We start from the raw sequence: 16959 nt of genomic DNA, 5'->3' as shown, positions 1-16959 counted from the left end.
CTTCAAAACAGAAAAGTGTTTTTTTGCAAATTAAATATGATGAAAATAATGCTCTGTGTTAGAAATTAAATGAGAACATAGGTATGTGAATAAGCAGATGAGATTGGAGGTGTTGAAGAAGTTAGACGAGAACCTGGATATTTTGAGAAACTGGATAAAGATCTAGGTGTGCGAGAAGTTTGAGGTAAACCTAAGTTGGTGAGAAATTAGATAAAGGTCTATATATGAGAGAAATTAGATAAGAATTAAGGCTTGTGAGATTTAGATGTAAGAAGTTATCACTGTCTGAAACAGGTGGAAAGGGACAGGAATCTGCTGATCATACAGGCCTTCCGACAACTTAACACACTCTTCAACCGACGTACCAACAGTAATAGCCAGCCCTTGGCTGTTCATCGTGTCAAGGTCACATTTAAAGATGAACCTGGAGAGGGTAGTGGAGTAGCCCGGAGCTTCTACACTGCCTTGGCTAATGTGAGTTAATATCCCATCTAAGTTCTTAAACACGATTGCCCACATGTTTGTTAGTGGAGTCTGCAGATTGTTGGAAAAAACAAAAAATAAAGTTATACTTGTTTATTTGTTGAAAAATTATCAGAAAATCTGCCCTCTGAAGCTGAAATTGTAAACTTCATTAATTGTCAAACATATACAGGAAGTGCTTGCTTGAAGTAATTAATTGGTTGTAAATATTGAAAACATGTATTTGATTTTGGCCAAATTGGTATCGATATCAATTGTATGTTTTTTGTAGGCCGTTTTGTCTCAGGAGAAATTGCCTGCTCTGGATGGTGTGATGGTTGGAGGCAAAAGTCTGCAATACAGTGAGTATCTACACTTAAAACTCTTGTGTCAAGAATAGAAATTCTTGTCCATGAATGACTCCTCCTTCCCGACTTGAAAATGAAGAACATGGCATGACTACCTATTATTCCCCTTGGTTACTCCAGTAGTATCTGGGATGGACTTTTGTAAAAAAAAAAAAATGGTTTTATGAACAATTTCAGTGAAAGGATTGTCTCTAGAGTAAATGGATTACACAGTTATGTTCCAATAATTGATCAATAAAAAGCTTGTTTAGTCCTGTAATTGTAAATAAATACATTTAGATAATATATAAAGCAGGTTGAAGAGAAAAATTTTAATATGTCAAATACATTGAATACAGATATCAAATATTTTGTCGTAATGAAGAGAGCCATTAGCAGTCTTGAAAGTTCATTGCATACATATTTTTTAGGTTTGATCCAGAGAGCACGATCACGTGAGCGAGAACGTGACCGTCAGAGAGCTGCAGTTCAGCGACAGAGAAGTCGTGACCGTGAAACACGACGTACATTGTCGTATGATGCCCCACCATTTTACATGCCAGCAGAAAGTGCCAATGCTAATCCTGCGACCACACCCCCCAGTGTGGCTGTGCCCAACCCCACAGAGGGGGCAGGTGTGCCCCCACCAGAAGGTAGCAATAGTGACACGATATCACAGTACCGTAGACAACTGGGCGAGCGTTTGTACCCCAGGGTGCGAGTTTTACAGCCAGTAAGTAGTATCTATATATTAACTTTGTTCAGATTTAGATAACTACACTAAATTGAACAGTTGTGAAATCTATTCAAATAGAATTTTGGCTTCTCTGTTCTGATCTACAAAAGAAATTTACTAAAATGTGCTGCTGATACAATCAAACATGACTCAAGTTACCACAGATATATATATGAAACTGCAGAGTCACTAAATGATAATGTTGTTCCATTTACATACTTCCATCACATGACACCCATGTTAAAATACAACAGAACTGTATTTGGAATATATTTGTAAGCTTTTTAACTTTTGATCCCTTGTAATTTAAGATTAACCTCTTTGTTTTGATGCTGTCCTTAGGGCTTTTGCTTGTGAGTTTGAATTAACCTTGATATGTTGACCTTTGACCTTTGTTCAGTCACTGGCCCCAAAGGTTACTGGAATGTTGTTGGAATTGTCTCCTGCCCAGCTCCTTTTGATGCTAACGTCTGAGGAGACGTTACGACAACGTGTTGACGAAGCAGTTGACATCATCCTTTCACACGGCCGGTAAGTAAAAGATTCTGTATTGACATTTTTGCTTCTGAAAAGACATTAATTTTGGTTTTGAATTTGTTTAAATAATAATAAAAAATGCTTTCAAATAAGATTTAAAGACAATGTATATTTCATCTTGTTGTAAATAAGTGCAAACTGTTAGACCAAATGTTTAATTCTTCTCAATTGGAACTGTTAGACAAAATGTTTAATTCTTCTCAATCGGAACTGTTAGACAAAATGTTTAATTCTTCTCAATCGGAACTGTTAGACAAAATGTTTAATTCTTCTCAATCAGAACTGTTAGAAAAAATGTTTAATTCTTCTCAATCGGAACTGTTAGACAAAATGTTTAATTCTTCTCAATTGGAACTGTTAGACAAAATGTTTAATTCTTCTCAATTGAAATGATGTACCGGTAATTTACTTGCTCATCCTGAAACATCAGTGAATCATGTGGAAGTGATATCCAGAATGTTAGAAAATGTTTTTATTTGTGAAAGATCATGAAAAGTTTATTTTTTTATCATTATTTTTCAGAGAACTGAGTGCAGAAGCACTACTTGACCTAGATATATTTAATTTGTCATCATCTGACAAGAAAAAGAAGTCAACGGGTTCAGACCGTCGTAGTGATGTTGAGGAAGAAGATGATTTAGAAGACAATGCCCCATTATTCTGGCAACCAGGGAAACGAGGATTTTACTCACCAAGGCCGGGAAAGAACACGTCTGAACGACTGAACGCATTTAGAAATGTTGGCCGGTAAGGAAAAGACAAAATATTTTCTTGTTCTGAATTGAAAACAAACAAGCTCATTTACAGTTTCTTTATGCATGAAGTTACCTTTTGTATGAGAACTAGATGCTTTGTTTTGATCTTTCCTCTCTGATAAGTAGCAGTCCTATTTGCATGAATTATTATTCCATAACCGGATGCTATAGTTTTGTGTTGTGTCCTTCAGCTATCTTGTCAGGGCCATATAATCTACACTATTTGTCATTGGATCTTTTTACTTTGGGTATGAATTAACTTTATTGTTGATTCTGTAGTTCAGTTTTCTCTTTTGTAGAAATTTGTATTATTAAAAAAAAGAAAAGAAATTTGTATTATTGTAGTAGAATCTGAAATATTGTCCTAAAGACAATGGTGGAGGCATGTATTTTGATACACTGTAAAGAAATGGAAGTTATGTCTTAAAACTTCAGCGTTTAAACTGATTCCTTTCTGTGTTTACAGGGTACTTGGTTTGTGTTTACTACAAAATGAATTATGTCCACTTTTCCTCAACCGACATGTACTGAAATATATCCTGGGCCGCAAAATCGGCTGGCACGATTTGGCGTTCTTTGACCCTGTTATGTATGAGAGTTTACGTCAGCTTGTCCAAGACTCTGAGATGAGAGATGCCTCTCTTCTTTTCACTGCCCTGGACATGAACTTTTGTGTCGAGTTGTGTGCAGAGGAGGTAAGCATTCTTCACAAATTAAAATTCCTTATTTGTCAATCACCAGTAAAAAATAAAGGACAACACATACTTAACTTGTCTAATATATAGTTCATATTAGTATAAAAATACATAGATAATCCTGTAAGAGGTCAAGGGGTCATTGGTGCTTAAAAAAAAAAAATTGTCCTCTCCATATTTCCAATTTTATATCGAAAAACCCTTCTTTATTCCTATATTTAGGAAAATTACTGAAAATTACTGCATTTATGTAAAGTTCCAGGATTTTCTCTGTAAGTATGGAATCGGTGAAAGAAAAAAACTCGGCTGCTATGAACCAGTATTTAATTATCATGACGGAATAATGTTAGTTTTAATTAGTGGCAGGACTTGTTACCAATTTAAGTCTTATTATTACTGGTGTTAATATCCTCAGTCATATTATTTAATTATCATGACGGAATAATGTTAGTTTTAATTAGTGGCAGGACTTGTTACCAATTTAAGTCTTATTATTACTGGTGTTAATATCCTCAGTCATATTAAAGACAAAAAAGACAAGTTCTGTGACTGTATAATATGTATTTTTGTCTAGGGACATACATGAGAGACTGTTGACTGTAGATATATGTGAGTGTACAGATATATGCTGGAAACTGTTGATGTATATATAATTTAGAAACTTAAAATATTGTTCAGGAAAAAAATTATTTCCATGAGTAGTCTTTTGTATTTGACTATTGCATGAAGTTTCATTTTAACAAACAAATATTTAATTTTGATAAAATGCTGTTAATTGGGTAATTATATCTTACATAAATATGAGAGAGTGTTAATTTCATGTGAATATTATAACAGGGAGGAGAACAAGTGGAGCTGATGACAAACGGCTCAGACGTTGAAGTTAATGCCCAGAATGTGCATGACTACGTACGCCGCTACGCAGAGTATAGAATGGTGAAGGTCGCAGACAAAGCACTTAAGGTAGGTGTTTAGTGAGCAGAAAACATTACTTTGATTTCCAAAATGATAAATTTTTGAACAGATTAAATAACAAACAGATGCTCAGCGTTTATAACCATCACCAGGATCAGTTGCTAGCTATCTTGGCTATTTATAGACTGGGCAGAACTTGCGCCACAAAAAGACCCAACAACACACATACACCTTTCAGAAAGGATATAAAATGTGTTTTGTATTTAGTACATGAAGTAGTTGATGCTGTTATTTTATAAATACATCTCAGTGAGATGAGTAGAAACAAAAGAAAATACAAAAATGTTAAAAGAAGTTGGCTTTTAAATTACATCTGGGAACTGTTTCATGCAGATATTAGTACACTTCTTCTCTGTTTGGAAGAAAAGTTATATTGTTTTATCAATTTATCTCCCTTTGTCCATACTAAGTTTCTTACACAGATATTTTGTGGTAAAATCTTAATTCCATTACATAACTAAAAAGATGTTTGAATATTTTCAATTATTATATTACTGTTCTCTAGATATATAAAGGGTAACTGATTTCTAACATTATTCTAAAACCAGAAGTTGGAATCTTAGTTTCATTTTCAATACCACTAGTGACTCTCTGTCAATATCTAAGTTGGTGTTACTACTACGTCTCCGAGTTCCTGACATGATTTATCAAATAGATGTGTGAAATTCTTCTCATTTTTGATAATTATATGATAACGATGAATGAATTGGACATTTTCTGAAAACTCTAATTTGAATAAAAAACATTGACTATAGCAGTTAGCTTTTTAGGATAAATTCTGGTGGTAAACTTTGTTCGTAAGCATGGATGAGAAAATGATTAAGAGTGTGAAAGATATATTGCGTGAAGAAATATGATGCAATCTGAAAACTACATAGACGTGAACAGGGCAGTCTTTAGATTATGTCATCAAATTTTTGCTATTTAAGGTTTTTAATTTTTTTTTTATATCATCAACAGTTCTGATTACACGTTCATCTTTGTCATAAGCTTACAGGCCTTATCATGAAATTACAGCATACTGGAAGAGCATTTTTAAACGCTTAGCTAATAGGCTTTCTTATTTCATGTTTTATTGGTCTCTGTATACTCTTGTGATAATTTGGAATGTGTAAATCGTAAGCACAGATATACCAACTTTAATATAAAATGAAACCTATTGTGCAGTTGTGGATTGTATCTAGAAATTGATTGGTTTATATTTTCACTTAAAAATGAAGATGTTTAGATCTTCTTAGGTTTTGTTGCACATGATTAAAATAAACAGATGTAATTGGTAGGAGTAATAAAAAATACAGCCCTTAGCTGCTGGGGTGTGAATTAGGCCTGTAGCTTGAATTCTTCTTTGTGGTTTTCACCTCCACCAATACTGATGATTCTGGGGAGGCTGTTTAGTCTGGCAAGACACGCTGGACACTAGATTAACGAGAATCTCTGGCAAGACACGCTGGACACTAGATTAACGAGAATCTCTGGCAAGACACGCTGGACACTAGATTAACGAGAATCTCTGGCAAGACACGCTGGACACTAGATTAATGAGAATCTCTGGCAAGACACGCTGGACACTAGATTAACGAGAATCTCTGGCAAGACACGCTGGACACTAGATTAATGAGAATCTCTGGCAAGACACGCTGGACACTAGATTAATGAGAATCTCTGGCAAGACACGCTGGACACTAGATTAGCGAGAATCTCTGGCAAGACACGCTGGACACTAGATTAACGAGAATCTCTGGCAAGACACGCTGGATACTAGATTAAGGAGAATCTCTGGCAAGACACGCTGGACACTAGATTAGCGAGAATCTCTGGCAAGACACGCTGGACACTAGATTAATGAGAATCTCTGGCAAGACACGCTGGACACTAGATTAATGAGAATCTCTGGCAAGACACGCTGGACACTAGATTAGCGAGAATCTCTGGCAAGACACGCTGGACACTAGATTAACGAGAATCTCTGGCAAGACACGCTGGACAGATTAAGGAGAATCTAGATTAGATTAGCGAGAATCTCTGGCAAGACACGCTGGACACTAGATTAACGAGAATCTCTGGCAAGACACGCTGGACACTAGATTAGCGAGAAAATATCACTAGTCAAGGCTAGAACGTTAACCAGGAGCAAGTAATTGATGGTTGTTAGCGGCCTGTTATAATAACTGGTTACTGATGTTGAAATCTCAACCCATCACCATGAACAATAAAAAAACTATTCAACCAATTTATGAGAGTTCACTGCTTTATAATCTTCAATGACCAATAACCATGCACTACGCTGGAAAAGATTTCAGATTGACACTTAACGGGGTATGATCAGTTATTACCTCTCCAATCAGACTCATCCATCATAATGATGATCTAATCTTGACAACATGCCTTTAACTTTCATATATGTATATGTAAAGGTTGAATTCATTGTCTGGTGAAATTCAACATGTTGTTTGAAGATATTTTGATATCTATAATCACTCAAGATTCTATGTTATTCTGATTTACCACTTCTGTTATTTGTTTATTTCAATACACATACACATAGCGTCTATGAGTGTCCTCAACTTTTTGATATTAGGCCAGTCCCAATTAAAAACAGATTATTTCATTATTAGCTGTGTTGAGATTTCAACATCGATAACCTTGTATTATTATACCAGGCCGCTAACAACCATCAATTACTTGCTCCTGGTAATGTTCAAATCAACTGCAAAATTATCAAGAAAAAAAATTTCTGACTTTGATATGGTACTTTTAAGCATATACTTGGTGCTTTAAAATTCAAGTAAATTATATCAACATGGTACTAAGTTTTCTTAAATAGAGCTTTACTGTAACTAAAACACTTGAGAAGAAAACATAATGAATCTGGATATTTTGTTTTTTCACTAGAACCTGCGCCTCGGAGTGTTTGATGTTATTCCATCCAATTCACTTGAGGGTTTAACTTCAGAGGACCTGCGTCTTCTTCTAAACGGAGTTGGGGATATAAATGTACAGACACTTATTAGCTACACTTCTTTTAATGACGAGAGCGGTAAGTGATAGAACTGATATTGATTGTTATAAACAAGAGGTATAAAGTATCAATTTAGAAATCACCTTATAACTCGATATATGTAAAAAAAAATTGTGACAACTTTTCATCTGTAAATTTTTTTTTATACTGTAGAAATACAACAAATGAATGAGAAAACTCCTTCTATTTCTAGGAATTATAAACCTGCGCTACCTTAAAATGTTATTAACAGTTTTACTGAAAAATTAAGCAAAAAAAAAAAAAAGAGAATATAATGTTTTAGATGTCATAATGCATACAACATCTTTATATTCAATGAACTGATATGTTTCAGGTGAAAACAATGACAAGGTACAGAGATTTAAACGTTGGTTCTGGTCAGTGGTGGAGAAAATGAACAACCATGAACGCCAAGACCTGGTTAGTATTCTGACATGACCAACTGGTTTTCTGATGAGACAATACATGTATGACCATACCACATTTGGTAAAAATTTACATTCATTGTTATACTGGAATAAAGGTGCCACAATAGCGCAGTGAATTTGAGCATTGGTCTACAAAGCCAAGGTTCAATGCTTCTAACTCATGGTTTACAAATGTAATGCAGAGCCAATGGTCATCAAATTTTTATTTTAGAGATATCCTGTCCATCCCCCCAACTGTCCTTCTGTCTGTCCGTCCTTTTGTCCATCTGTCTGGCCATCAGCATACATTGCTTCTTTCTTGAAAGGGCTTGCATGTTAATGTTAAAACTAGAGTTTGCTTTGGCCAAATTAACCCAAACCTCATACAGTACTTCCGGATTGCTTTTTATCTTCGAAGGTCAAATATCAAGGTCAAAGTTACTATAAATAGAAAAGTCAGTTTCCCTGTAATAACTCAAGTTTGCTTTAGTCCATCAAACTCAAACCTCGTACACTGCTTCCTTACTAAAGTGGCTTGCTTTGAATCGCTTTTTCACTTTTCAGGGTCAATGGTCCAGATTACTGTTACTCTGAGTAGAAAATTGGTTTCTCTGACATAACTCTATACAATGCTTTTTACTGACAATGCTTGCTAGGGATTCCTTTCAAACCCAGAAGTCAAAATTGTTGCGGCAATGGAAAAACCATTTTATGGAGTGTAGCCAATCTAACTCAAACTTGATGCAATGCTTCTTAACTAAAAATTCTCTTGTTTGAGATGGATTGCCATTCAGAACGAAAGGTCAAAGGTCACTATAAGAATTATTTAAAATCAGTTTCCTTGCAATAATTTGAATTTACTTTGCCCAATTTAATTAAAACTTCATAAAATTCATCCTTACCAAAAGTGTTTGCTTGGGATATTGTTTTTTGGGACTTTCGACCACATAGCGTAGACCTTGCTCACCTGTCAGACCACATAGCGTAGACCTTGCTCACCTGTCAGACCACATAGCGTAGACCTTGCTCACCTGTCAGACCACATAGCGTAGACCTTGCTCACCTGTCAGACCACATAGCGTAGACCTTGCTCACCTGTCAGACCACATAGCGTAGAACTTGCTCACCTGTCAGACCACATAGTGTAGACCTTGCTCACCTGTCAGACCACATAGCGTAGACCTTGCTCACCTGTCAGACCACATAGCGTAGACCTTGCTCACCTGTCAGACCAAATAGCGTAGACCTTGCTCACCTGTCAGACCACATAGCATAGACCTTGCTCACCTGTCAGACCAAATAGCTTAGACCTTGCTCACCTGTCAGTGTTCTAGTCTTTTGGCGAGACATTTTGTTCCATTTCATTTCAACTTCAATCTTGTGCATGTTTTCTTAAAGATTTACACTGTGATCTCAACATTTATGTTTTTTTAAAAAAAAAATTAATTTGTATAAAATGGTTCCATTACTTTTATCACTCTCACTAGGTATATTTCTGGACGTCCAGTCCTGCACTGCCAGCTAGTGAGGAAGGATTTCAACCAATGCCCAGCATCACAATTCGGCCAGCAGATGACGATCATCTCCCGACAGCCAACACCTGTATTTCACGTCTCTACATACCCCTGTATTCTTCCAAGCTTGTACTACGCAGCAAGCTTATACTGGCCATCAAAACCAAGGCTTTTGGATTTGTCTGAGATGTGTTGGGAAATTTTGCAATATACACTAGAAAATGTCACTAGATTTTAATTAAGATGTGACTTTCTGAAAGTATCTGTTATGGGTTGCAAAGACAATTTCCAACCCCGAAATAACGAACTTACTAAAATCATTGTTGCCATGTATCTATTGAATAGAAATGGATAAAGAAACATTTCAAATTCAGCTGAAATATTCCAAGATATTTTGTAATATGCCAACTTCCTCAAAGATAACTTGAGTGTTTGATTGAGGATGTATGCGATTGGAGAACCAGGAATTTCCAGGATAGCAAAACGAACGTTTTGTCATATGAGCCTCGACCGTGTGGGCACATATTGAGAATGGAGAGCACCTGTGACAGCAATTATTTCAACTTTATTTAAATTGTTTTATGCTAAGATTTGACTTTTCTAGAAAGAAAAAATTATCTATTTTAAATATATTAACAATAGCAAACATTAATTTTTGTATATCAATAATGATGTTTCAGTTTTGCACGTAATACTTCATAGTTTTAAAATACCACATTCTCGAAGTTAAAACCAAAATATTGCTTTTGATATAGTAAAAAGTATATTATCGTTGAAATCAGTTTGGTGTAATAGTGATAATATGAGAAAACGATAGCCACATACAGTACAGTACTCATGAAGAATTTAGCTGGGATGACTGAAACAGTCTTTATATTGTTTTGGAAGGCTTTAGAATAAAGCAAAACAGATTAAAAAATGCTGACCTTTTCAACTCATACTGATTTTATATTAATACATGCGTTCTAATATGTGTTACTGGTATTTATAGGTTTTGCATTCATGATGCAATGAATGCAGTTAATATTCATTCAAATTTAGTTATCTTGCTAGAGATAGGTAATCTTATTTAAAACATTCATAATTCTGGTGGATATGAAATAAGTGCTATAATTTATTACTGGTATGCTATTTGTGTTGAGTGTACCATGGCAAATTATTCCACTTAAGTTATTTCTTTGTCCTTTACAATATCATTATTGTAAACTAGCAGTAATTCTTTAAGTCATCAAAATGTTTTAGCAGAAATCATTTTAGGGTTTTCAGCTTTTGTCAACAGTTTTCAGCGTCGTCACGTAATTTACCTAATGATATACTGCTATTTCAAGCTTACAGACTTAACACACTTTAAATGAGTTGATTGACTCGGTTTTGAAATGAGTTGATTGACCCGGTTTTGAAAGGAGTTGATTGACCCAGTTTTGAGATGAGTTGATTGACCCGGTTTTGAAATGAGTTGATTGACCCGGTTTTGAAACACTCATGGAACAAACATTTATCAGCATAAAGTGTAATATCATTTGACAGCATTAAGAGATGTTAACATGATTTGATGTTATTGATTCAAGGTTTAATTCTCTCTGGTATTGTGTCTTTTTTATTCTCTAAACATTTCATCCTGGTTTCAAAATAAAATTTCAACTTATTTTGGTTATATGTCACAATCTTGGAGCTCTTTTATACCCATATATTAGGCCTCTCGATAATCTGTCATTGAGGTTTCATAGTTCTATCAAATCTTACCTAAAGTGAAACTTCAAAGAGAAATTTTATGTTTTGAATTTTTCAGGGATTGAATCAATATCTTCAGTTCTTTTACGTTTTACGTAAGGTGTACTGTCAAAAACTTTCTTTCCTGTAATTCTTCCATTTTTTTCTACATAGTCAGAGAAATTTGTAATAAGATATCTAGAAATGATATGAATTACTCTGTATACTACATAATCTAATTTTTAGAATTAGGTGAGAAATCATTATACAGTACAGTATGATAACCATGCAGACGTATATGTACTGTATATTGAATCATGGATTTTAGGATGTGATCACATTTTAGGCACATGTATGTCATTTATTTACTGTATTTGTCCTACAATAAGCCCAGTGGCCAATAAATTATCTTTGTTCAAAATTTACTTCATAGATTTATTTGAACAGTAGAATTTGTTGGCAATTCTACTGAAGTACAACATAACTGAATTGGCTCCTGGGTGTTTGCTTACTGTTGAACAAATACAACATCAGTGGTTATCGTATGCTGAATAATAGTATAAACTGGGCAAGTGAGACATCTTTGTGTGGTTTGGTTGTTTTTATGTGTGTTTTGTTTGTGAGAGGCATGAAAAATCTTAAGTGTGTCAAGGAAAAATGAATAACACATTATTTAATAGTTGGGATGTATTTAACATTGTAAGATTTATAAACACTGCAGTAGATCCTACTGGAGTTTTAAGTAGAGGAGAACTTCTAAACCCTCATTATTACTCGTGCTGCTGTCAATCCATCTGATTGTGATAACATACAAGATACATCAAGTAATATATGCCAAGTTGTTCAAATTGTAATTATTTCGGAAATTGTGTAGAAATTATTCTAAGTGCAGTTTTCTTTTTTATAGAAATATCTGATATCACATGTTGTGTTTCTTTTAACTACTGAAGAAAGTCTAGTTTTGTATTACAACCATTATGATTTTATCCTAGAAATTTTTTTTTTTTTGCAATATGTAATATGTCATAAGCTTTGAACAACCAGGCACGGGTTTTCCTACGTCGCAAATTTCTCTAGATTCCTGTAGCAATACGCAAAAATTATATATCAAATCTGTTCTGATATTGTTAGTACAAGTATATCTATTACTGGATGATATGGTCCTTTATTTCAAAGTCATTTGTCTATGATTGGATAGCCAGAGATTTTGATTCGTTTGAAGATATTCTTATTTTTTATTTTCTTTTTGTCTCGATGACCTAAGAATTCTTGCACATCGGGAATGTACACTTGTGTTAGATAAATCAAACTGAAATTGAAAATTAAATGAGTTTAGCATTTATATCATGCAATTGAATGTCTAGTGCAAGATGAATTAGATGTGATAAGTTTGAATGTAGGAGTGGTTTATAGACCAAACATTTGATGGAATGTAATTAAAAGATTTTGGGGGGGTTTTAATTATATAGATAAAACATCTTTAGTTTTATATTATTGACTGTTTTTTGTCAAAGATATATCATATGTCAGCCTCTTTTGAGGGTTATTCAAATTTGATATCCTAAATATAAAAGACAAACATTGTGGATTCAAATCATCATCTGCAGATTTTATGTAAATCAGACAAAAGTTGGATAACTTGTGAAGCGGACAAGTGTTTTTATGATCATGCTTTTTTGAGAGCTTGGTTAGTAACTCAACAACTAGCTTATTGATTAAAAAAAATAGAATTTTAAGGCTTATAATGTGGATTTGTAAACCCCCACCCCACCCCCCCATTCAAAAATAATAAAAAAAAAAACTTTTAAAAAGAATCCTTTTCTTTAAGTTTCGTTTGGATTGCATAGTTTGTAAAATCAAATACCACTAGAATAGTTTATAAAATAAACACAGGATCTGAAGAGATAAATATTTTTATAATCAGGGGACAAAAACAAATTTAATTTTCCCTGTTCTGTTTTTGAACTAAATTCCATCAGATGTTGGTCCCGAGGAATGTGACTTGTTTGATTCTTCAGTGCGAGAGAGATTGTGTAGTTGTAAGAGAGACGGTATACATTAAAGGAAAATATGGAAAATTATACTCTTTTTTGCCATTATTTTTCTCTCCACTGCTTCAATATACCCCCCGCAACGAAGTTAGGGGGGGTATACTGGAATCAGGTTGTCCGTCCGTCAGTCTGTCTGTAGACACATTTTGTCCGGCTAACTCCTCCTAAACCTGTGAACCGATTTTGATGAAACTTTACAGAAATATTAAGGATCATGTGTAGATATGCATGCTTCTTTCTTTTTTTGAAAATTTTGGTTGCCATGGTAACTGGTCACTATAAACAAGTTTTCTAATAAATGTCCATAACTCCTCAGTTATTTGACCGATTGTATTCAAACTTAGTGAAAAGATGTAATTCAGTAAGGCCAATAATTGGACATATTAGACGTTTCCCAAACTGTTACCGCAGAAACACAATCCCGGCCTCTGATTGGTCAAAATTTAGATATTGTCCAATTTTGACCAAATCTAGTTTATAGGGTTATTAGGGGATGCCAAACATTATAAAATAGGTTTCGTTGCCATGACAAACATGTGTAGATATGCATGCCCCGTTCTTTTTTTTTTTAATTTTGGTTGCCATGGTAACTGGTCACTATAAACTTGTTTTCTAAGAAATGTCCATAACTCCTCAGTTATTTGACTGATTGTATTCAAACTTAGTAAAAAGATGTAATTCGGTAAGGCCAATAATTGGACATATTAGTTTCCCAAACTGTTACCGCGGAAACACAATCCTGGTCTCTGATTATCAACCGATTGCCAGAGGAGTTTGAGATTGATGTAGTACCCACTTATTATAATGACCATTTTTTTGTCTCTGTGGCCCTTCAGTGGAAAATATTACTTCAATAAAGTTGTAAGTATTGCAACACTCTCTTGATCATGAACAACATGTATTCCACCCCTTCTGATTTCCAGAAATGCAGGCACATGCAGAATATGTCAATTACTCTCAGAATAACACTTTAACTTATCCATTGACTCGTTGCAGTGTGCGGGGGGTATTGGTCAGCTATCTAGGCAACAGTTCTAGTTTTCTTAGGCTTTATCGTAATTCTTGGCATGGTAAAGAGGCAGGAACATATATGTGCATGTCTGTCTACTAAATAGGTATTACAGTAAAAGATAACTCATTCATTCCTCAACAGATTTTGCTCGGTTTTAAAAAGAAAAACAAATACCAACATATTAACAGAGTCTTCATTCAAACTAAATTTGATGAAACTGGATCAAATGAGAACAAGGGAAAGAGGCTACTGAAAAAGTTCGAGAATGAGAGAATAAAAATACCGACATGTTAACAGAATATTCATTCAAACTCAATTCAATGAAACTGGATCAAATGAGAACAAGAGAAAGAGGCTACTGAAAAAGTTTGAGAAGAGAAAAAAAATACCGACATGTTAACAAAATATTCAAACTAAATTTGATGAAACTGGATCAAATGAGAACAAGGGAAATAGGCTACTGAAAAAGTTCGAGAAGGAGAGAAAGGTGTTCAGGAAGAGTAAGCATCATCTGTTTCATTGATGACATGTAATATGTAAATCTTGGTCAATCTACATCAGTAATGTCAAGTTCCCAAATGAGAACACGTTCAGCAGATCAGTGGTAATACTGGAGTACATTTTAAAACACATGCTCTGTGGTGATAGGGTATACTGTAAGACAGAGTTTATTATATTACAAGGTCATAGGGGTCATATGTGATCTTTAAATGACACCTCAATTTATCTAGTAAACCCAATGGTTGGTAATTTGCTGGTGTAGACATGCTGGGCAAGATTGACCCCAGAGGTTGATGAATCGGGCCAAAAAGATTAAGTTCACTAAAATTTCAAAATTCTTCTATGTTCTTTTGTAAGGTCTTATATCACTACAAAAACCAAGAATTTTGTGACCTTGGGATCCTACATTTCCCTTGGGGAGGGGGTTAAATTATCTCTAGTTTATATTTGTATAGGGATATCACACGTTTGAGCGTGATTTGTTTAATTGATGTTGCATGGAAATAATTCAAACTTGGTCAGAATTATCTATGGAATGATATTTGATGTTATGCCCATGTTGACTCTGACTGACCTCGAGGGCTGATGGGTGGGGCCAACTGAAATCACAATATCTCAATATCCATACAGATTCAAGGATGTTCATGTGCTTCACAAAATTGTGAACTTCATAAAACAAGGATCCCATATTTATCCTTGAGGATAGAAAAAACATCAATTTGAGGAAGTGTAGACACAGAACGAACAGATGCTGACGAGATGTGGACAGGAATGGGAAAATACTAACAAATTATGAACAGGAAACGGACAAATACTGGAGAGATGTGGACAGGAAATGGAAAAATATCAACAAAATATGAACAAAAAACGGACAAATACTGACGAGACGTAGACAGGAATGGAAAAATACTGACTAGATGTAGACAGGAAATGGAAAAATACTGACGAGACGTAGACAGAAAACTGACAAATACTAACAAGACGTAGACAGGAATGGAAAAATATTGACGAGACGTAGACAGGAATGGAAAAATACTGACGAGACGTAGACAGGAGTGGTAAAAATACTGACTAGATGTAGACAGGAAATGGAAAAATACTGACGAGACGTAGACAGGAATGGGAAAATACTGACGAGACGTAGACAGGAATGGGAAAATACTGACGAGACGTAGACAGGAAATGGAAAAATACTGACGAGACGTAGACAGGAGTGGGAAAATACTGACGAGATGTGGACAGAAAACTGACAAATACTGACAAGACGTAGACAGGAATGGAAAAATACTGACGAGATGTGGACAGAAAACTGACAAATACTGACAAGACGTAGACAGGAATGGGAAAATACTGACGAGATGTAGACAGGAAATGGAAAAATACTGACGAGACGTAGACAGGAATGGAAAAACACTGACGAGATGTAGACAGGAATGGAAAAACACTGACGAGATGTGGACAGAAAACTGACAAATACTGACGAGATGTAGACAGAAAATTAAGAAATATTGGCTGTGGACAGGAAACAGAAACATACAGACAAAATTAAGAGGATAGAAAACAGGGGGAAAAAACGGGAAAATGTGGATTTAAAACAAGAATATTGTGATAACATTATTTTTTATAATATATGTGTTTGTTTACATATACCCTATTGTCTGTATATAGCACTGGGGGTTACCTGTGATTATGTGCTCAGGTGTAGGACACCTGGCTGTCTTAGGCCATGCATGGGCACACATGACCTATAACCCCAGTGAGGGTATACATTGACCGTTGGTATCTCCTTCAGGAGAGGAGAGAAGCACATCTTGCTATGACACAAGCTCAAATCATGGTACGTTTATTGGTACAGATCCTCATTATTCTGTGACTTGGTAGTAACCAAGTAGCCACCACCAGATACCCTTACATAAGGGAGTGGTGACTAGAGGTTCACCAATCACATCTGGTGGGGTACCTGGTTTTGGTAGCTACCAAATACCAAGTACCTACCAAGCCCCCTGTATGGTAACTTGTTGGTGTCACAGAACCAAGATGTCTGGTTGGTGTGACATTATTTTACCACCTGTCACGTTGTAATCTAAACTATAGCAATAAATGTAAATGTAATGAGTTGTTTTCTTGTACTTTCGCAGACTATCACGGGCCCTTAAAAATATTTGTGACAAGGGAAAACGTTACAATATACTGTCAGGGACGTCCCTGATACTGTTCAGGAAATGTGGACAGAAAACA

At 35.0% G+C, this 16959-nt stretch overlaps 1 protein-coding gene across 1 annotated transcript in view; it reads left to right on the top strand.

The window, feature by feature from the left end:
- LOC132550022 (E3 ubiquitin-protein ligase UBR5-like) overlaps positions 1-13238 on the top strand; it is a 54751-nt gene extending 41513 nt beyond the window's left edge. The window contains exons 39-48 of the mRNA XM_060214020.1: positions 295-474; positions 755-824; positions 1241-1542; positions 1946-2076; positions 2605-2829; positions 3304-3532; positions 4370-4495; positions 7400-7544; positions 7861-7946; positions 9421-13238. Of these exons, the coding sequence (XP_060070003.1) occupies positions 295-474; positions 755-824; positions 1241-1542; positions 1946-2076; positions 2605-2829; positions 3304-3532; positions 4370-4495; positions 7400-7544; positions 7861-7946; positions 9421-9633 (1707 nt within the window). The 3' untranslated portion in view covers positions 9634-13238. The remainder of the gene's footprint in view (positions 1-294; positions 475-754; positions 825-1240; positions 1543-1945; positions 2077-2604; positions 2830-3303; positions 3533-4369; positions 4496-7399; positions 7545-7860; positions 7947-9420) is intronic.
- The last annotated feature ends 3721 nt before the right edge of the window (positions 13239-16959 follow it).

This window comes from Ylistrum balloti, unplaced genomic scaffold (genome assembly GCF_031769215.1).
Source record: "Ylistrum balloti isolate Yb309-2 unplaced genomic scaffold, AGI_CSIRO_Ybal_v1 Utg370100, whole genome shotgun sequence".
NCBI lineage: Eukaryota > Metazoa > Mollusca > Bivalvia > Pectinida > Pectinidae > Ylistrum > Ylistrum balloti.
Note: the sequence above shows the minus strand (reverse complement) of the source record. Positions and strands in the feature narration are given on the sequence as shown.